The sequence below is a fragment of the Zingiber officinale genome, chromosome 2A, assembly GCF_018446385.1.
Source record: "Zingiber officinale cultivar Zhangliang chromosome 2A, Zo_v1.1, whole genome shotgun sequence".
Classification (NCBI taxonomy): domain Eukaryota; kingdom Viridiplantae; phylum Streptophyta; class Magnoliopsida; order Zingiberales; family Zingiberaceae; genus Zingiber; species Zingiber officinale.
In genome coordinates, this window is record NC_055988.1 from 5,118,455 (window position 1) to 5,141,296 (window position 22,842).

A 22,842-nucleotide genomic window follows, 5' to 3' on the forward strand; every position below is an offset into this window, starting at 1 on the left:
TTTTATTTATTATTTTTCATTAATACTTATATATATTTTTAATTTATTTATTTTTATTTTTTAATTAATTTTGTTTATTATTTTTCATTAATACTTATATATATTTTTAATTTATTTATTTTTATTTTTTAATTAATTTTGTTTATTATTTTTCATTAATACTTATATTTTTTAAAATTTTATTTAAGTTTTATTTTTAATTAATTTTATTTATTATTTTTTAAATAATTATTTAGTTTTATTTTTAATTAATTTTATTTATTATTTTTTAAATATTTATTTAGTTTTATTTCTTTAATCAAATGCGTCGGGAGCAGAATTTGGAGGCAATTTTGATTAAGATTTTTATTTTTATATATTTTCATGTTTTTTTATTATTATATGTACTCTTTATTTGGAAAAATTATTTTTATTCCTAAGTTATGAATGTGTTCACTATTAATTATTAGTATTTTTGTTAGTTTTAAATATAAATTAAAAATAAACACAAATTATAAACATATAAAAAATTATTAAAAAAATAAAACTGATAAAAAAAATTGATTAACAAAAAAAATCAATAAAAAATAAAATTTTAAAAAATCAATTAAAAAAATAACAGTATTATGAAAAAAAATAATAAATTAAATTAATTAAAAAATAAAAACTAAAAACTAAATAAAATTTATTTGACGGACTCGGAGTACCAAATAAAAATTAAATTAAAAAAAAATAGAAGTGGAGGGCACATGCGTCTTTTGGCAGGAAGAGAGGGGAGAAGGAGAGGGGTGTGTGTCAGATGCGGGGGTGGGAAAAGCAGCTCTCTAATTTCTGTGCCTTAGAAAAAAGATACATCCGTTAAAGACACTAGACCCGACCCCAAATCTCACCCGATCCGGGCCGGTAATCGGATCAATGAATCGATTGCCCGTTGACCCAATTTACTAGGTTGAACCTGAATTGGTCCGACAAGTTCTTTGATGAAAATCCGGCGGACTATCGATTAATAGCCGATTCAGCTTGTCGGTTCAAAAAAAAAAAAAAAAAAAAAAAAAAAAATCTTTTTTACAATTTTAACCGTCAGTTAACCAACGATTCCTAGCAGTTGGAATCAGCGGTTCCCAACTATTGGGAGGGTGGGAGTGTTTGGGTATTTTTTCAACGGTTAAGATCATTTAATCATTTTTTTATCAATGACTATGATTTAGTGTCCGTTATTATCCAAATTTTATAAATAAAGAGCTCATTTCATCATTTTTACACACATCTTCTCTACTCTTAATCTCAATTTTATATATTCTTTATACGCTTTCGTTTCTAATTTTCAAGTACAATGGAAGGAGATCGTGAAGGTGCTTCATCTCGAGCTAAGAAGGGAAAAGAAATAATAAATCTGTGAGAGGAGGATCCCAACATTCAATCCACCAATGATGAGATCGAGCACCTTCTGAATTCGACAACCGAAACACAAAGAAGTACTGATGTAATTACTTCTAAGGTTCGGGAACTTCCTCATCTAAAGTCTTCTATTTTTACTAAACATTTTGAGAAGATCATTCTTCCGTCGGAAGAAATACGTGCAAAATGTAAGCACTGCAATACTTCCTACAAATTTTAAGTCGGCGACAGCTATGAGTCATTGAAACAATATGTAGAAATGAAGCACCCGACGGAATATAGACTTAACCGTTCTCAAACACAGTTATCAAGATTTTCTTCAACTATCAGTAGTACTAATTTCGGTTTAATTTTATATTCGGATAATAAATTAAGAGAATCATTAGCTAAATTTATTTCCGTAAAACATCTTTCTTTTAGTTTTGGATATAAATGCACATTTGAAGATTTTCGTAAAGAATCTCTTAATTCATGCGCTAAACGTGTTCTTAGGACTACACTTACTCGTATAATTAAAAAATTAGTAAAATAAGGAAAAAAATTAATTGATGAATTTAGTAAATGAGATAATAAAGTTTCCTTATGTTCTGATATTTGGAGTGATTATTAGCAAACACATTCATATATAGGTGTGTCATTGGATTGATAACTCTTGGAATCTCCAAAAAAGATTGTTCACTTATAGAGTTTTTGATGAATCATATAATGCTCATAACATCGCGCAATTATTATATTTAATTTTAGAAGAATATGACTTAACTTATAAAATATTTTTAATATCATTAAATAATGCTAGTTCCAATACTGCTGGTATAGATGATCTAAAATTTGTTTGTAAACCTATTATTGACGGTTTGTTTTTTCATAATCATTGTGTATGTCATATTTTAAATTTATGTGCTCAAGATGAATTAGAAATTTTAGAAAATTATATTAAACTAATTAGAATTGTAATTTCTTATTTATGGTTTCATCTATCTATAATGAAACAATGAGGTAAGTTTTATAAAATTAATGGAATGAGACCTAAAAAATTTTCATGTGATGTACCAACACGTTTGAATTCAACATACTAATTATTATAAGATTCATTTCAATATAAAGAGTTATTATGTTCATTTTTTTGCACAAAATACTAATACTAATATATATTTATTTTCACAACAATGGAATATCCAGTGGCGGATCTAGACAAAAATTTTGAAGGGTGCTCAAAGAAAAGATTAAAAAAAATTTCTTTCTATCAAAAAAAATATTAAAAGAATACTAAATTGATAATGATAATGATACAGACATAAAAATATGGACATACCAATAAAGGAATTATTTTTTAATACTTGAACCACCAGCATCAGATCTAGACATACAAACAAGAGGAGGCAACTGGATCTTACGAATGTTCATCTGTTGAAAATGTTGTAAATTTGTTCATTAGATTTTGCTGGTTAAAATTAGATGAAATAAGGAATAAGATTCACCTAAAATTGAAGAGATTTTGCTTGTTGTAGAGAATCACCGGCGGAGCACAGTGGTAGTGGCGTCGACGAAATAGGCAAACCATGAACAGTAGTGGCGTTACTGGCATGAGGTGTCGATGAAGTAAAGAGGCAACAAAGATGAGGGCAACGGTTTGAGGAAACCAGGGAGAAATAATAAAATTTCTTAGTGCGATTAAGATTTTTGGTTAAAAGAAGAAGGATTAATTTAGGGAAAAAAAAGGTTCGGCGGCTTAAAAGAAAAAAAAAGGTTCGGCGGCATAAAAGAAAAAAGAAAGTTGCAGCAGCAGGAGAAGAAAGGAGAGAAAAGGTGTTTTAATGACATTTTTATGAAAAAATCCAATAATTTTAAAAAATTATAATTATATCCTTTATTTTTTAATCATAATTAATTTTTTATTTTTTTTTTCTCCAAAAGCAAGGGGGTGCTTCCGCACCCCCTCGCGCCCCCCTGCCTCCGCCAGTGGGAATATCTATAGTAGTATTTGTGAAAATTTAAAATTATTTAATGATGCAATTGAACAACTTTCCGGTGTTTATTATCCCACTATTCAATTAGTTTTAATAAAAAATTCTAATATAGTATTAGTTTTAAATGAACATATTAATAATGAATGTTTATCTCCTTGTATTTTAACTATGCAAATTAAATGTGAAAAATATTTTTATTTTATTTCTGGAATTTATTTAATTGCATTTGCTGTAGATCCTAGATTTAAATTAGAAGTTTTTACAAGAAATGTTAACTTTATATTATAACGATTTAATTTCAATTAAAGATTCTTCTTCTCCTTATCCGGTTAATATTATATATAATGTTAGAATTTATTTATATAATATTTATAATCAATATTATGCAAAATATGGAACATAAATTAATGTTTCTGAAATACAACAAACTACTAATAGTAATTGATCCTGTTCGAAAGCTGAGTCAACGGGCGCTGGGTGCGTGGCGCTGATGACGTGGGTCTTCGATTGCTGGTGCGAACTTCCGGCGATCCTGCAAAGAAGTCGGGCCGGGAAGGGGTTCCCGGCGACGACCCTCCGACGCTCAAGTCAGAAAAACGAATAGCAAGAAGGTGGCTCCAGGGATCTCAGATTGCATATCTCCGATGAAGTCTGATGGCGTTTATATAGAGCCACGGGAGCTTGGTGCACACAACCCGAGGTGTACACGTGTCATACCCCATACCTCAACATGGGCTTGTCAGAAGAGCATGTTTGACTCCATGCCGCTACAGTCTGTGCGTCTCCTTGATGGGACAGCAGAATATTCAATCGCACCATACGCAGTATGGTTTAGTCTTCGAACATGCATGTTGTCAGCAACAGGGGTTACTGAGATGACGTCTACACTGTCCCCTATTCTTTGACTTCTTCTAGGATCGACCATCCAGCCGCTAGGCCAGAGCGCTTGTCTTTAGTCCGACGTAGGTGGTCGCCCATCTGGGAAGACTGAAGGTGGTCCTTCCGCTAGGCCCATCGTTCCTGTTCAATCGAGCGCTGGAACCCCGACTCCTGCCGAGGCACCTGTTGCCATCGGTTATTCACCGGTCGGCCGCCCGGGAGGTCGGCCCATCCTTCTCTGGTCGGCCGATCGGTCCGCCCTTTCTCATGAGTCCGGTCGGTCCATCCTTATCCGATGGACCACCTGACCCTTTGACTTCCACTTAGCGTTGACTTCCCAGCACGGGGGTTTCCTATTCTTATCGCCGGATCAGTAATTTAAAACTTACAAAAGCACAACTTTTATTAAAAGCACGGATAAAACATCCACGAGTATCCTCAAGTTTGACAGAGGAACTTGAGAATTATTTTACTTATTTTGATTTTAATGAAGCAAGTAATGAAAATTTTGATATCTTAAAGAGGTAGTCACAGAAATCTCAAAGCTTTCTTGTGTTCTCCGTGATCGCCAAAGAAATTTTAGCTTGTCTAGTGTCAACTGTTGTTGTGGAGCATACATTCAGTGTCGGCGGTAACATATTAGATGAACGATAATCAACTTTGTCTGTCTCCCAACTCATTGGAAGCCCAAGCATTACTGGACGATTGGACCAGAGCGGAGAAAAGAATTCAAGGAATGCAACTTTCAGATGACGAAGTTGAAGATTTTGATACTGAAGGAACGAATACGACAGGAACAGGAAATGGAAGTAAGTGACAATGTAAAGGATAAAAATGTAAAAGAACAACGTGGACTTTGATTCCCCTATACCCTAAGGGGATACGTAGACAACTTAAATAAGTGCAAGCCCTTTTTTACAATAAATTTTAATTCATAATTTTTAAATTTTTAAATTTTTAAATTTTTAACATAATAATCTTGAAATGTGGTGAACCGTGTGTTGGAGCAATCTAGTGACCCTAGGTTTTTATGTTTGGGCAAAGGTTTAAGTTAGGTTTATTATTGTATTTGATATGGATTGTGAATGTGCAGGATACAGGTACAACAAGGAAAGTCCAAGTGTGATCTTGGCAAAGAAGGGAAGTCCAAGGATGAGTCTTGGCGGTGTAAGACCAAGCACGTAGTCTTGACAACGTAAGTCCAAGTGTGATTTGGTAATAGATAAAGTCCCGGAGGCACAACCTCTTGGAAAAGGAAGACTCGACAACAATGACAAGGTCGATGGAAGCTCTAGAAGGTAAGACGTGAAGGATGGGGAGACATCCGAGGGGTGCAAGGCTGATGGAGGAGGCTAGAAGACTAAGTCTAGGTTGGTCGGGTGAGGATGAGTACTGAGTGAATGTATTTGGAGGTTAAATCTTAGGATTAAGGGGGTACTGTAGCAATACTGTAGTGTTACTGTAGCAGTCGACTGGTGTTTTCATTAGTTGACTGGTGCGATCGACCGGGTAGTCGAGTGGGAGCGAACAGAATGCTTCTGTTCATTTGATTAGTGTGGAGCAGTCGACTTATGGAAGCATCAGTCGATTGGTATCGAGCCGTTGAGTTGTAACGGTCGAATTTCCACAGAGGGCAGTTGACTGGTAGGCGGGATTTTTCAACTCGTGGCCTATATAACCAAGCATTGGAAGCTTGGTAAAGGTTGATGAAATAGACTTGGCTAAAGCCTATTAGAGTCTGCCAAGCCCTCATGTGATCGGTGTGCTTGTATTCAAGTGTTTGTGGTGAGGTTTTTCCACCAACAAGGAGCTTGAGCTAGCCGAAGGTTTTCCGAGGAGTCATCCACCGACGGATCGGGATCGTCCACCTTACAGACAGCCGTGGAGTATGAGTAAGTGATCTCCGAATCACGTTACATAAACGTGTTAGAGGTTTGATTGTCTTGGTTATTACTGTTGGAGCAGCGGGGTCGGCAAGAGGGGAGGGGTGAATTGCCTGAAAAATAAAGAATACTCTCCTCAAACTTTCAACTCTAAAATAAAAGCAACTATTAAATAAAACATAAATAAAAGTAAAAAAGCAGAAAGGAAGATTCAGCAGTTGACTTGGTTACAACCAAGAGGGTTGTTAATCCAAGGCGGTGGAATAGCGCACTATCAATCTCCTTCTCTGAAGGCGGAGAAGTCTTTTACACACGGAAAGCTCTTACAAGTTGCTAGGAATTGAATACTTAGTTCGATGAATAATTTCTAGGTCTAGGGATCCTTTTATAGCCCCTGGAAACTCTATCTCTAAGGTTGAGGGCGCCTCCGAAGAACATCCGAGGCGCCTCCAATGTGAAGATCGGATAGAGTTCTATCCGATTCCAAACTGCCAGTTTGGTCAGGTCCAAGGTGCCTCTAATCGAGGTTGAGGGCGCCTCGGACAAGTTGAGGGTGCCTCGGACAAGTTTGAAGGTGCCTTCAAGGGTGCCTTCAACCAGCGCCTTCAGCTCCTTCTTCCAGCATGTCTTTGTCTTCATTTTGGCTTCCAAAGTTCCAAACGCTTGGGTGATTCCAGCCAATCGAAATAGGGCTCACCCGAACCCAATTTTTGGTCTTCTCCTTGAGCAGGCTTCCAACCCGGCTTTTCGTCCCTCGAACGTCGCACACGTTCTTCTCGTCCACCGGTGTACTCTTCCGCAGCTCTCTTGTCCTTCGGACGCACCGAGCCCGTCGGCTCCCTTCCCGTGTCGTCCTTCTCGCTAGCTATGTCTTCCGCTCGACTTCCTGCGGTCCTAATCTCCTGCACACTTAGACACAGGGATCAGATAACAAACAGAACCTAACCTAACTTGGTTGATCACATCAAAACAACCATGACATCCAACAATCTCCCTCTTTTTGATGTTCATAAACCCAAGTTCAAGTTAGGGAAAAAAAAGACAAACAGTAATTTATAGAAATTACTAAACTAACAGTTTAAGCATAAAGATTGCAATAATAGAATTTGCAACACTAAGAAAAAGAAATTTTTACTTTTTTAACTTTCCCTAAACTTTCCTATCTCTCTCCCTTTGATCACATCAAAAATTGGGGTCATAATTTTCAAGTAGAAGTTTTCTAAGGAAAAGTTCAAGCTTTAAAAGAAATATTATTAGAGAATTTTTCTAAGTAAAAAATTTTATGCATGAAACATTTTTCTAAGTATAAAAGTATTTTAGAAACAAAAATGTTTGAAAAAACTTTTTAAAACATTATTTAATTTTAATACATTACTAAAAAGTTAATTAAACATTTTATTTCAATATTTTGGCTTACAGGTCGTGGCGAGACACTAGGTCTTCTTGGTTATTGGAGCAACAACCACTTCCTTAGACGAAGCCTCATAAAAAAATTTTAATTTTTAATTTTCTCGCTGAAAGCTTTAACAAAAAAAATTTAGTCTAGATAGAATTTTGGAACCTAGTAAAGGTTCCTTCCTACTGGATTATTCAAGAAGTTAGGGGGTATATAACTTTTGAGATTTTTTCTAAGTTATCCCTGATGTTTTCTAATATACCAATTTAATTTTTCATATATTCTAAATTTTGATTTTGGAAATTTATTTAAGCATGCATAATCATTTTTCAATTTTTTAATTTCATTTTTCAATTTCTCATTTTCTAATTTTAAATTATCATACATGTCTAGTGGGCATGCTTTTGCTAAATCTAATTTCAATTCAGCATTCTCTTTTTCTAATTTTGCTAGATCTTACGTAAGCACTTTGATAAATTGAAAAGACTGAGTACGGGTTAGAGCACGTACCTTACTTACCTCACTTGGTGATGCTCCCCCTTTATCGTAGCTTTCTTCTTCTGATGATCCTCCCCCTTCATCTATGCTCCTCTCTGAGCTGGTTTCTTCGAAAAGATGGTTGGCCATTAGTGCTAATCCCGAGAAGGCTTCGACATCTGATTCCGAAGATGACGATTCATCCCATGTAACCTTCAGACTCTTGCGCTTCGAGGACGTCGGTCTTTGAGACTTCTCCTTACCCCTTTTCTTTAGTTTTGGGCAATCATCCTTGATGTGCCCCTTCCTCGTTGCAATTGTAACATCGGGTCATCCTTCTATTACGTTGATGTCTTTTTGACTGCTGATCCGGTGGTAAGAGCCCGGGACCCCCTAACGAGGGGTCAACGCCACGTGAAGGTCAAAAGGTCAGGTGGTCCGTCGAAGAAGGGTGAGCCGACCAAAGGGCAAGCCGATCGGTCTGCCAGTAAACATCTGATAGTAAAAGGCACCCTGACAGTGATCGGGGTTTCGACGCTCAATGAAACAGTAGATAGTGACCGAGCGGAAGGCTAAGAGAAGGCAGGACGTAATGGGGGCACCGCCCGGCCGGCGCAGGGAATTAAAGCCTTCCGGGCGGCGCTCTTCGTCTAGCCGGCCGGATGGACGTCCTGGCCAGCGGTGGCCGGCGGTGGGTAAATAGGGACAGGAACATCTGCTGACAGCCGTCAAGTCGTATGGCTGAGCCATACTCCTAGTCTGACAACGGGATGTCCTGTTGTCCCATCGAAGGCGTGATGGGACTGTTGCAGTATGGCGTCAGGTAAGCTTTCTGACACACACATACCGAGGTATGGGCTGCGGACACGTACACGCCTCGGTGGGTGTGTAGAAGCTCTTTCACCGCTCTATATAAAGAGCCGCAGACTTCGCCGGAGGTACGCGTTCAAGACCTTTGGAGCTACTCTTTCCACCATTTGCTTACCTGACTTGAGTGTCGGAGGGTCGCCGCCGGGAACCCCTTCCCGACCCGACTTCTGTGCAGGTCCGCCGGAGCTTCGTACGACTAGCCGGAGGCCCACGTCATCGATTAGGAGAGTGTCACGTGCCCAGCGTCCGTTGAGTCAGCGTTCGGACAGGATCAATTTGGCGTCATCTGTGGGAACGCTCCTGCATCCGATCGGAAGCAATAGACGAGGCTGGACGACAACACATGGTGACGCTTTCGAACGAGGAACTCGACGCTCTGATCGAGATAAGGGCCGCCAAGCTCGTGGAGCAAAAATAGAAAGCCACAGCCGAGCGGCCAGAGCAGCAAGCAAAATCAGCGTCTGGTGGTCGAGCGGAAGCACCACCAGCCACCGTCGCATTTCATCGAGCCCTATTCCGCACCCCTGAAGCCGTACCATCTCATAGAGATAGGGGATCTTCTTCGGATGAGATGCCTAGACGAGATGACAGAAAGGGAATGCCCCCCGAGCGGACGCATCACCCGAGAGGATTAATCGCCAATTTTCAGAAGCTATTCTTAGAGATCCTCTGCCGAAGCACTATGTGCCTCCGACGATCGGCGAGTATAATGGGACAACCGACCCAGATGATCATCTAGGTAAGTTCGATAACACAGCTACTCTCCATCAATACACAGATGGAGTAAAGTGCCGAGTTTTTCTTACCACTCTCTCGGGATCGGCTCAACGGTGGTTTCGGAGGTTGCCGGACGGATCCATCACAAGCTTCAAACACTTCCGAACAGCCTTTCTCCACCATTTTGCAAGCAGCTGACGCTACCAGAAAACGAGCGTGAGCCTGTTCGCCATCAAGCAAGAAGCCCGTGAATCGCTCCGAGCTTACATCCAGCGATTCGACAAAGTGGCGATGGATATTCCAACGGCAACTTCGGAAACCATGATGAATGCCTTCACACAAGGCCTAGTGGATGGGGACTTCTTCCGCTCGCTAGTTCGGAAGCCGCCTCGAGACTATGACCATATGCTGCACCGAGCCAACGAGTACATCAACGTGGAGGAGATCGGGTTTAGGGTTTAGGGTTTAGGGTTTAGGGCAAAAGGAGGGCATTTCTTGGGTACATAGTGACCGAGCGGGGCATCGAAGCAAACCCCAGCAAGGTGAAAGCTCTACAAGATATGCCGCCTCCAAGAAATACAAGGGAAGTGCAACGTTTGACCGGTCGGATAACCGCTCTGTCCAGATTCATCTCCAAAACCGCCGACCGGAGCCTTCCTTTTTTCAAAATCTTACGCAAGGCTACAAAATTTCCCTGGGACGAAGAATGCGACCGGGAGTTCGAAGATTTAAAAGCATATCTGAATTCGCTCCCGGTATTAGCCAAGCCGACTATTGGTGAGCCACTTTGTATTTATCTGTCCTCGATCGATCAGGCAATCGGCTCAGTATTGGTGAGGGCGAGCGGAGAGGAGTCTGTGTATTTCCTTAGTCACATTTTAAAAGATGCTGAATCTCGCTATACTGGGCTCGAAAAGCTATCTTTCGCTCTCGTCCTCGCCGCTCGGCGCCTTCGTCCATATTTCTTGGCGCATACTATCATTGTCAAAACCAATAGCCCGCTCGGGCGTGTATTGCTGAATCCAGAAGCGTCCGAGCGGCTCATTAAATGGACGACGGAGTTAATTGAATTTGACATCCAATACCAGCCCCGCTCGGCGATCAAAGCGCAATCCTTGGCCGATTTTGTGACTGTGGTACAAAGGCCGGAGCTGGAAGCTATGTGGAGAATATATGTGGATGGGTCGTCCACTCGACTCGGAAGCGGGATTGGAATATTGTTACTCTCCCCTCAAGAAGAGAAGATGCACTTATCCGTCCGGCTGGATTATAAAGCTACCAACAATGAAGCAGAGTATGAGGCCCTCATAGCTGGCTTGCAGGTAGCTCGGCATGTGGGAGCCGGTCGGGTAACGCTTCACTCGGATTCGCAGTTGGCCGCTCAGCAGCTTTCTGGTGCCTTCGAAATCAATAGTGCTCGGCTCAAGCTCTACGTTGAAGTCTTTGAGAAGCTCAAAACCAATTTTAAAGAAGTTATTGTCCAGAAGATACCTAGAGCAGAAAATCAAGCAGCCGATAAGTTAGCCAAACTCGTGAGCTCAATAACGTCGGTCGCCATTCAGCAGCCAATTGAAAAAGTACTGTTGGTGGCGCACGTCGACCGGATGGAAGGCCTCACATGTCCAAGCGACTGGCGGACACCCATCACGGAGTTTCTGCGCTCGGGCGCCACGTCGTCCGATCAGAATGAAGCTCAGCTGCTAAGGAGGAGAGCCGGTCGGTTCACTCTAATCGGCGATCAGCTTTACAAGAAGGCTTTCTCACGCCCACTGTTGAAATGTGTGAGTTCGGAGGACTCGGCTTACATCCTCCAATAATTACATCAAGGATCCTGCGGAGGACATCCGGGCGGATGATCGCTGGCTAAGAAGATCCTGTTGGCCGGGTACTTTTGGCCGACTTTACAAGCAGACGCCTCTCGGACCATGTCGACGTGCCTCTCATGCCAGAAGTATCATAACTTCAACCACCGACCGGCAGAGGAAATGAAGGCGTCAACGGTCTCATGTCCGTTCGACCAGTGGGGAATGGATATCGTTGGTCCATTCCCTATGGCGACCGGACAGCGGAAGTTTCTACTAGTGGCGGTCGATTATTTTTCCAAGTGGGTGGAAGCCGAGCCGCTAGCCAGGATCACCGAGCAGATGGTCAAGAAATTTATTTGGCAGAACATCATCTGTCGGTTCGGCATCCCCCGACGACTTATTTCCGACAACGGACGACAGTTCACCGGAAAATTGCACGAAGATTGGTGCCAAAGCTATGGCATCGAGCAACACTTCACATCAGTAGCCTATCCTCAAAGCAATGGTCAAGCCGAAGTAGCCAATCAGGAAATTCTTCGCATTCTGCGCGCTCGGCTCGATCACTTGGGAGGAAGTTGGGTTGATGAAGTGCGGGGCGTCTTATGGGCCATCCGAACGGCTCCAAAGGAAGGGACGGGCGTCACGCCTTTCCACCTGGTGTATGGCGGCGAAGCGGTCATTCCTGTTGAAGTCGGCGTCGAATCCGCTCGGATCCAAAATTATGATGAGGACAACGCCGAGCGGAGGAACATGGAGTTGGATCTGGTCGAAGAAGAAAGAGCCAAGGCGTCCGTTCGGCTGATGGCGTACCGGCAGCGGATGAAGAAAAACTACAACCGGCGGAACATCATCGGCCGAACGGCCCTCCACCTCGGCTTGGGTAGAAGGTTCTGTGCCGCCTGCTGCCTCGTTGTGAGAGGTAGTAGCTGCTAAGGCTTCAGGGGCATCCTGGGTCCCTTCGCTTAATTCGCCGGTCGGATCGGCTGGATTAAGGCCCCGCTCGGCGACCTCCTTGTTCTTCACCGCCTCAATCTGAGCGGCTTTCAATTTGAGCTTCTCGGTCGCCTTGGCACGCCACATAACTTCAGCTGCAGAAACAAAGATTAAATCAATTAGAACAAAAGAAAAAGGAGGGATGAGAAGTGCTTACTCATGCTACAAGGCAGATCGGCTGGGGTGGAAGACAGTCCGAATAGATACATTACTCCTGGGAGGAGCAGCTTGTCAATGTGGTAGCGCTGACCCACCAACCGCTCGGCCGCATGAAGGTAGGTCGCGTCATCTCTAAATTTGCCGAGCTCCGGTTGCGCCGGCATCGCCGTCTGCCACTTGGTACGAAAAGTTGGCAGCTCGGGAAAATGCACATAGAAAAAGTGCTCCTTCCAATGTTTGTTGGAGCTTGACATATTATCAAAAAGGACGAAACCTATCCTAGATTGGAAAATAAAGGTACCCCACTCGGCTTGCATGGGATAAAAAAAGTAGTGAAAAATTTTAGGATCGAGGGGGATGTTGTTCAGTTTAAAAAGGACTATCACTCCGCTCAGCAGCCTAATGGAGTTAGGGACTACCTGGTCGAGCGGAATGCGAAAATAATTGCAGATTTGTAAGAAGAACTCGTGGGGTGGGAAGCGTAGCCTGGCCAAAAATTGGTCTCGGAAGAATAGAACAGTGCTGGGCGGCGGTTCATTAGGTCGATCGGCCGGTGTGGCTAACACTATTTGGTGGTCGGTCTGCAGATCATAAGTTCGAGTGAGGCGCAAGGCGTCCTCCTCGTCGAACCGGCTTTCCATGGTCGAATACCAAAGACCCGAAGCACCGCCGGTCGGCTGTGACGTATTGGTCATGGTATAAGGCCAGGGATGGACGTGTGACGGAAGGAAGGAGAAACAAAAATAGGGAAAGAATGCGGGATGATGAAAGAAATAGCTAATAGAAAGAAAAAAGGAGAGACAGCAAGGAAAAGGAATCCTTACGGGCAGAGAAGATGATCGAAGGGGGCTGTAGAGTCGTCGGAGAGCTGAAATGCAAGGTCGCCGGAAAAAAGGAACAGAGGGATGGCTGGAGACGATAAGGTCGAAATACGGCGAAGAGCTGGGGTCGGGAGCTTTATAAGGGCGGCCGCGATCGATTTACACCGTCCGATCCAGGTCGTCGATAACGAGGTCATCATCCGGCCGTTCAATTCAAACGGCGGATGTCCCATCGGAAGTGACGTCACCGTCATACTCTGACAAACGCACGATTGCCACGTATCTGCAGGATATTGGCTGCATTTAATGAGGACCCCTTACCGTGCGCAGCGCACGTGATGGGTAGTAGGGGAAAGCATCGGACATGGATTCCCAAAGAACACAAGTCACGGACAAGATACCGCCGAACGGATGAGTATCCCTAGGCCTGGCCGAGCGGCCTAATGCAGTTATCATTGCTCAGTCAGATCGGCAGTCCAGTCAGTCGGACTTCGCCTCCTTCGACTAGACTCGAGGGGAAGGCAAGTGATCCGGTGGTAAGAGCCCGGGACCCCCTAACGAGGGGTCAACACCACGTGGAGGTCAAAAGGCCAGGTGGCCCGTCGAAGAAGGGTGAGCCGACCAAAGGGCAAGCCGATCGGTCTGCCAGTAAACATCTGATAGTAAAAGGCACCCTGACAGGGATCGGGGTTCCGACGCTCAATGAAACAGTAGATAGTGACCGAGCGGAAGGCTAAGAGAAGGCAGGACGTAATGGGGGCGTCGCTCGGCCGACGCAGGGAATTAAAGCCTTCCGGGCGGCGCTCTTCGTCTAGCCGGCCGGATGGACGTCCTGGCCGGCGGTGGCCGGCGGTGGGTAAATAGGGACAGGAACATCTGCTGACAGCCGTCAAGTCGTATGGCTGAGCCATACTCCTAGTCTGACAACGGGGTGTCCTGTTGTCCCATCGAAGGCGTGATGGGACTGTTGCAGTATGGCGTCAGGTAAGCTTTCTGACACACACATACCGAGGTATGGGCTGCGGACACATACACGCCTCGGTGGGTGTGTAGAAGCTCTTTCACCGCTCTATATAAAGAGCCGCAGACTTCGCCGGAGGTACGCGTTCAAGACCTTTGGAGCTACTCTTTCCACCATTTGCTTACCTGACTTGAGTGTCGGAGGGTCGCCGCTGGGAACCCCTTCCCGACCCGACTTCTGTGTAGGTCCGCCGGAGCTTCGTACGACTAGCCGGAGACCCACGTCATCGATTAGGAGAGCGTCACGTGCCCAGCGTCCGTTGAGTCAGCGTTCGGACAGGATCAACTGTGATATAAATTTATTAGTTTTAATAAATTTATTCCATTTTCTTACCAATAGAGCTGCTTCAGACTCGTCGATCGACGCTTCAGAGTCGGGATCGCCCTTTTCGGTTTGTAGGGCAATGTTGAGATTTGACTTCTCTACTTATTTAGGCTCTGCAATACGAGATTCGTGAAGTTCAAATGTAGAAAATAAACTTTCTAAAGTACTTACCTTAAGGTCCTTAGAGATGCAGTATGCATCTACTAAGGGCACCCATTCTGAAGACCTTGGGAAGGCGTTGAGCGCGTACCGGATTGAGTCTCGGTTTGTTACCGTTTCTCCGAGGTTGTTTAGCTGAGTTATCAGCTCTTTGATTCTCGCATGGAGTTGCGCTACCTTCTCACCATTGTTCATCCAGAGATTCGTCAGCTGAGTCCGGAGGATATCCCGCTTTGTTAACTTCGCTTCTGAGGTGTCTTCGTGGAGCTCCAGGAATTTTTCCCAGAGGTCTTTGGCGGAGTCGTAACTTCCGCTCCGACTTACCTCTTGGGGCGGCAGAACGTTGAGCAGGTGGAATTCAGCCTTTCCGTTAGCCACAAAATCGACTTGCTTCTTCTTCGTCCACTGATACTCTTCTTTGTCTTTTGGAGGTGTAAAACCAAATTTCATAGTTAGAAGAATGTCAAAATATGTTTTAAAAAATACCTCCATTCTTCTTCTCCATGTAGCGAAGTCTCCGTCAAATTTCGGGGGTTGAATGCTTGTTCCAGCCATCGTCTTGATCTTTGTGTTTCAGTCGCCTGTTAGTCCTTCTAAGGTTGTCTGTCTCTGATACCACTTGTTGGAGTAGAGGGGCTGACAAGAGGGGAGGGGTGAATTGCCTGAAAAATAAAGAATACCCTCCTCAAACTTTCAACTCTAAAATAAAAGCAACTATTAAATAAAACAAAAATAAAAGTAAAAAAGCAGGAAGGAAGACTCAACAGTTGACTTGGTTACAACCAAGAGGGTTGTTAATCCAAGGCGGTGGAATAGCGCACTATCAATCTCCTTCTCTGAAAGCGGAGAAGTCTTTTACACACTGAAAGCTCTTACAAGTTGCTAGGAATTGAATACTTAGTTCGATGAATAATTCCTAGGTCCAGGGATCCTTTTATAGCCCCTGGAAACTCTATCTCTAAGGTTGAGGGTGCCTCCGAAGACCATCCGAGGCGCCTCCAATGTGAAGATCGGATAGAGTTCTATCCGATTCCAAACGGCCAGTTTGGCTAGGTCCAAGGCGCCTCCAATCGAGGTTGAGGGCGCCTTGGACAAGTTGCAGGTGCCTCAGACGAGTTTGAAGGCGCCTTCAAGGGCGCCTTCAACCAACGTTGAAGGCACCTTCAGCTCCTTCTTCCAGCTTGTCTTTGTCTTCATTTTGGCTTCCGAAATTCCAATCGCTTGGGTGATTCCGGCCAACCAAAATAGGATTCACCCGAACCCAATTTCCGGCCTTCTCCTCGAGCAGGCTTCCAACCCGGCTTCTCGTCCCTCGAACGCCGCGCACGTTCTTTTCGTCCACTGGTGTACTCTTCCGCAGCTCTCTCGTCCTTCGGACACACTGATCCCGTCAGCTCCCTTCCTGTGTCGTCCTTCTTGCTAGCTGCGTCTTCCGCTCGACTTCCTGCGCTCCTAAGCTCCTGTACACTTAGACACAGGGATCAGATAACAAACATGACCTAACCTAACTTGGTTGATCACATCAAAACAAACATGGAGTCCAACAATTACCTTTAGGTTTATCATTCTATTTGTTAGATTTGTTTTTGTATTTCCCCTGTGCACTAACATTATAGGAAGCGATCGATTTGGGTGAGACGTTATTCACCCCTCCTCTAGCGGACGTTAAGATCCCAACACCGTGAACTAGCGGTTCCAAATCCTAAACCGTAACCGTCTTGGACGGTTAAGGTTAAGGGTCAACCTACTAGAACCGTCGAACCGGCAGTTCCGAATCATGGTCAGGTCTAAAAAATAATCCTCCTAATACCAGCCTTATGAATATGGAGGGAGATAAATATAAGTACATAAGTCGTAGACATATGGTAAGATATGTTGGTGCAGGTTAGCACTGACGGTCTAACTCAGGTTTTGATGAATGACAAAATAAGGTTAAGTTAGTTTCATAGTAAACTAACACTTTGACGAAGTGTGTAGGAAAAGCCCAGCTAGGTCGATGGGTTGACCGGATAGTTGACACAAAATCCCGCTAGGTTGACGAGCCGACCAGATAGCTGGCACGAAGCCCAGCTAGGTCGACGGGCTGACCACATAGCTGACACGAAGTCTAGACGGGTCGATGAGTTGACCGGACGTCTGACAGGTAAGTCAAGGTAAGTCACTAGAGTGGAGTGACTTGGTGAGGACGCGTTCCCCGTTCGAGGGAACATTAGGCGTCGATCCAACTTAGAACCATTTCGGGAATTTAAGTTGAGATCGTGACTAGATTCTGGTCTCGATGAGACGGAATCTAATTACTACTCTTTAACTATAATTGTACTAACTTCTGTTTTACAAGATAGTTTAGTTTTTATTTTGCCTCAGACTAACACTTTCTTGCAAGAAAAGGACTTTATGAAGAAAGGATCCGGGCGCCCGGAAGGCAAAAGTTATCTTGACAGCTAGGCGAGCGCTAATTGGACGGCCGCCGTCATGGTCCAGGCGCCCGGAAGGGATCCGGGCGCACGGAGCATGCCTATAAAAGAAGGCCTCCACGGAGCATCAACAATAAGAACGTCTTCCAACAACTGCTCTACTACGCTGTGCTCCTGCGACGATGCGAAGCCTCGCCGACAACTTGCGGCTCAAGTCTTCTCTTTCAATTGTTGTCGGTATTTCGTTTTAAACATTCTTGTACTTACATATGTAATCACTTTTTCGAACTACTAATGAATTGTCCAACGAAAGCACTCGATGAGTGTGTGCCTTAGAGTAGGAGTCGACGAACGCTCCGAATCAAGTAAAAACAATCTGTATTAACGTTGTGTTTTGCTTTTATTTTTCTGTTGCTTACTCTAACTCGATAACGAATTTTAAATCGCTATTCACCCTCCTCTAGCGAGCTCTACCATTTAACAAGATAAACCTTAAATAATTAATTCCTAAGAATCGACTTTTGACTATTATGCCAAAGATGTTATGCATCCACCGTCTATTATGCCAGGGATGTTATGCATCCACCGTCTATTATGCCAAAGATATTATGCATCCACCGTCTGTACTACGCCCAAGGATAATTTTTGTAACTTAGAAAATTCACCTCTACTAGCTTCCTCACAAATGTCTAAAATTTTCTTCCCATTCTTTTATTTTTATTATATATATATATATATATATAGAAATTGAATCATAATAAATTTGAACCAATAAAATTTTTACTTTAAGATTCAGACTTTCCTCTTGAGTTATAATACTTAAAATTAAAAATTTTAAATACTCACAAGATATATTTTATATATATATCTAGTGTTTAAAATTTTACAATTTAAAAATTAAATTATAATGAGTTTAATCCAATAAAATTTTTCATCCAGATTCATCCATTTTCTCTCATATATATAATGGAAAGCAACATGGTGAGAGTTAATAAATTAATCGACAATTTGGATCTTCTCCGAACCAAAATTTTATTTGCAAATCACATACGCTTGCAAAAGGAAGACCTAGAAATGGCTAAGGTTGCAACACAAACAAATGAAGAGAAACAATGGACCTGGTGATCCGTGATTATAAGAAAAGTACATGCTGCTGCAATTGAATTCTTCTTGCACGGAAGCAGACCCAGCAGCCTGATGTATCCAACCACAATTTAGATGTGCATGCTGCAGTTGCAATCGTCAGACGGAGTAAAGGATGGAAAATACATTAAACTAATTATTTTCCTTGACAACTCCGGGTAACAAATATCCTGATTGGAGATTTGGAAGAGCAGAGATGCTTCCTACAGATAGTCAGTGCTGTATTTAATATTATAGAGAATCTCTCTGCGTGTCTCCTGTCCCAGCCTATAGTTGAACATTTGGGCGAGGGATTGCACCTTTTCATCACTATCAAAATCTATTTCGCGGGAGCAGCGTCTTCGGAGCTTCTTTAGCGATTCCTTTGAAGGAGTAAAACCAGCCTTGATCTGAAAGTACAGCATTCCAAAACCTTAAAGAGGATGAAAAAAAAAAGAGGAACATTTATCACTAGGCAATCATACCATCTCATCGATGACCGAGAGAGCGGCTTTTGGATCCCGATTGACAAGGTGAGCGTCGACAAGTAATGAGTACGTCATTGCATTTGGTATCACATCCAAGCTCACCAAGTGCTTAAAGATTTTGCAAGCTTCATCAGTCTGCCAAACAATTATACTTCAATTTATCACAATGTAACATGATAATGATAGTGCTATAAAACATAGTACTGATATTTGAGACCCAGCTTCTATGCCCGTGAAACCTTTTTGAGCTTTCCAAAAGCAGACATTAAAGCATTATAAGAATGAATATTAGGTGTCAATCCCATCTTGTTGCTGATGGCTTCAAATGTCTCATATGCTCGATCAAGATCCCATATGTTTGCACAACCCAAGATCACACAGTTCAGAGCCGCAACAGACTTGAAAGGGGGATCTGCTTCACTCAAATTCTCCAGCTGAACATACACCTGTAATAATAATTCATAGGAATAATAATATCGAAAATTCAAAACAGAGAATTGCATCCTAGAAGTCACAGATAAGCCATGGATATACATAAACAATTTTGTAAGAGGTTAAGGATCGAATATCCAAAATAATCTACAACATTAATGACCTAAATCAATCCCCTTGACTCGTTAGAAAAGAAATTTATTTATAGGATAGAAGGCACACGGTAATGCATCATTGGTAATGTTAATACTCCTTAAAAGATAACAATACCACTGATGTGTAACTAGTCTACAGCCAAGATCATCATAAAACTTGAGATATTAGCCAATAGCGAAACTTTATACCATGCTTCAATTGCCTAAATTCCCGAATTTATATTTGACAGTCAGAAAAAAAAACAGACATACCACCAAATGTAGTAGATTTAATTAAGTAGTAAATGTCACTATTAAGCATTTCTGCTGCCATACCGAATCCAAAGTTGAGAAGCCATTCTTGCAGCAAGCAACAACCAAAGGATACAAAGATGCAAAAGGAGAAAAAAGCTCCTGATCAATGTCTTCAGATTTTCCATGCGCAGATTCAAATTCATTGAGGGTAGCAAAGGCACGTTGTAGCTGCTCCAATGATGCATGTGCATATATCTTTGCAATGTATGCCTCAGGACTTGGGACTCTCTTTTGACGCAATGAACGTCGCAGAATTGACCAGGCAGCATCTAAAAGTGTAGAGTTGAATGTTCTTCCAGCAGTGGCAAATGCTGAGATGGCTAAACCTTCCTCAGCAGAAAGAAGAACTGGTGGTCTAGCAATCTCACCACGAGCAATCCATCGAGCCAGAAACTCCAAGGAGAAATATGCCAATTTGCTATGATCTGCTTGCAAAGCTACATCTGCAATATAGTTACACAAGTACCAGCTTGGACATAAGGCTTTGTTTTGGTCTGTTGTCTGGAAGAACACCAATCAGAAAAACCAAATCAAACAAACATAAAACTAAAGATTAAAAGATGACAAATTTAATATAACAAGAGTCTCCAAATTGCAATAAAAAAGAAATCCATTGCAGGTAATAGTTACATATGCATGAAGTATTACGTATTATAAATATGGGATTTTCACTGAGCAAAGATTGGTCAGATACCTTGCATCTCTCGATAATGGATGCTAGGGTGTCTAGCTTCCCAGAATTAACACAACTCCGAACACAATCCATAAAGACACTTGGTGATATCATGTAACCAGACTTTATATTTAAATCCATATACTTCATGGCAGAATCTATCTGATTTGTTAAAATCAAAAGGCCAATGACTAAGTTGTATGATTCATCATCTGGCATAGTGCCTGTATGCAACATCCTGAAATCAATAAACAAACCATATTAAAAGGCACAATCATGCCAAACAAATAACAAAACTCAATTAACTTAATAGAAACTAGCATCCATGTCTCCTGAACTGCAAAGAAAGCTTCATAGAGAAGCTTGGTGATGTATAATTATTTGCTAGACTGAAAATAGAAACATCCTGTACAACCTTATTGGCCACACCACTACTGATTTTAAAAATCTAGTTTGGAATTCACATCATGCTTAGCAGCTTGTAATTGTAAACTTCAACTGGTATCTGTAATTTTAAATGTGTATTCTATAAATGCATATGAGCAAGTGACCCAAGATATGAAATGTCAAAATATAGAAGTGTGCATGCTTATGTTCATGCCACCCAGATATAAAAATGTCATGATATAGAAATAGGAAAAAAAAACTAATAGAGCAGAACTTCAGAACTGCCCCAAAGGATGAACAGTTGAATGAACAAAAGAAATAAAACCAAAGAGTATTCTGATTATAATTGCAGCTATCTAGTTTTTCGACCAAAGACTGCTGCAGATCAACATTGGTTCTATGAATCTTCTTACCTGCATACAAGACAAGAGAGTGGTACATGGAAAGAACTGGTGTGACGAAAGAAGTGTTTGTTTTGGGCATGAATGTTCCACCCAACCCATTATGTGACATTGAGAATCAAAGAGTTTGATAGTCTTCAGGAAGGAAGATTAGAAAGGAGATAATGCAATCTGTAGGCTATACAGATCTAGGAATTAGACCAAGATTATAGGCTATACTTATGTAATATTCACACCAATCATTGGATCAAGGAAGTTAATCCTCACTACTCTTGATCCTATATGAAGGCATTGATTCTCTTCTTTTACATAATGCAAAGTGACTTAGTTTCCTCTCCTCGATCAAAATGGCCATTACTTACCTCCACACATAGTACAAGATCATGGTGCTCGTAACATGGCAATGGAGCCAACCATGGGCTAAGCCTTGCTCTGGATATTTACTTGTCAAATTCATCTACACCTAGAAATGGTGACTCTGTGATTGAAAATGTCTTGATTCTCAATCAAGTGATCAGAATAAGGCAAACACACCCTTGGAGTCTCCCCTTGTTATACGTGTTCTATATGTACATGATTAATTAAAACTAGTCTTGTCTCCTTCATCCTCTGCGAAGATATTGATTCTCTTCTATAATAAATCCAAGGAAATTTAGCCTTTTCTCCTAGACCCCAATGAGACTTAGCATCGTCCGAGGTACTCAGACCCTAGGTGTTCATAACAACGTGCCTCTTCAATGGAGTCAGTGACGATGTCAAAATTTCTTTAATTACATATTTACAATAATTGCAACGAGTGACAAAGTATTCAACCGCAAAAAGTGAACTTCTAAATAAAATGATCAATGAAGCAAATATGAAAGATTGTCATCTCCTTACCGGTCGATCAACTTCTCTGAGGCCTCATTCTCCCGCGCTTGAAACATAGCTTTGAGGACCAGGTTATACGACGCCGTGTTGGGTGCAATTTGGTAATCCTGCATTTGGGCGACCAAATCCAACAGCTCACCTGCTGACGCTCCCATCATCAGATTAGCCCTGAGATAGTGATTGAACAGATGGACGTCGGGCTTATTGGGCTTCCCACTGGCATCCAGCGAACGGATCCAGAACTCGAACAACTGCTTGATATCGGACCAGCTTTGCGACGTCATCCATTCGGCGAACATGTCCATCAGGCCGGAGAGATCGAGAGTCTGGGAGTAAACCATTATCCGGGAGGAGGACCCCACTGGGACGAGCGCCTGACCACCGAGGAGGAAACCACCCCCGGCGCTGCTGTTTTGGATGCGCCAGTTCTCCTGGTAGAGCGGGCTCCCCGTGGAGGGGTTGGGGGGCATGGGTGCGGCGTCGGGGGGAGCCGGCGCCTCCTGCAGCTTGGGCACCTGGAAGAGGAAGGGGAACGTGGAGATGGCGCGGAGGACGGGGGCGGTGGCCTGCGAGAGCGACTTGGGGAGGAGGCCGCGGGAGCGGCGGAGGACGGTAGCCATCATAGGGTAGTGGAGCAAAGAGCTCGGTGAGGGTTAGGGTTTTTGTTTTTTTCCTTTTCCTTTTTTTTGAGCGGAATGGCGCTGTCAAATTTGAGCATTTCGGGTCGACCAACGACGGGGGCAGCCTAGTAATTTCAG

The 22,842-nt window shown here is 42.6% G+C and overlaps 1 protein-coding gene across 1 annotated transcript; it reads right to left on the reverse strand.

Moving 5' to 3' along the window:
- Positions 1–18,362: 18,362 nt before the first annotated feature.
- Positions 18,363–22,788, reverse strand: LOC122040600 (pentatricopeptide repeat-containing protein At1g26460, mitochondrial-like). The gene is made up of 6 exons (XM_042599964.1): positions 22,094–22,788; positions 20,448–20,664; positions 19,775–20,254; positions 19,112–19,318; positions 18,870–19,007; positions 18,363–18,794 (listed from the first exon to the last, which is right to left on the reverse strand). Exons 1-6 carry the CDS (start codon positions 22,705–22,707, stop codon positions 18,609–18,611), a joined length of 1,842 nt encoding a protein of 613 aa, XP_042455898.1. The 5' UTR covers positions 22,708–22,788; the 3' UTR covers positions 18,363–18,608.
- Between the last annotated feature and the right edge of the window lie 54 nt (positions 22,789–22,842).

Excerpts from the sequence above, each read along its gene's own strand:
- LOC122040600 (XM_042599964.1), bottom strand. The coding sequence starts at position 22,707 with ATGATGGCTACCGTCCTCCGCCGCTCCCGCGGCCTCCTCCCCAAGTCG. Across the intron at positions 20,255-20,447 it reads CCATTATCGAGAGATGCAAG|ACAACAGACCAAAACAAAGC; the intron begins GTATCTGACCAA and ends GTGTTCTTCCAG. Across the intron at positions 19,008-19,111 it reads CTTTTGGAAAGCTCAAAAAG|ACTGATGAAGCTTGCAAAAT; the intron begins GTTTCACGGGCA and ends ATTGTTTGGCAG.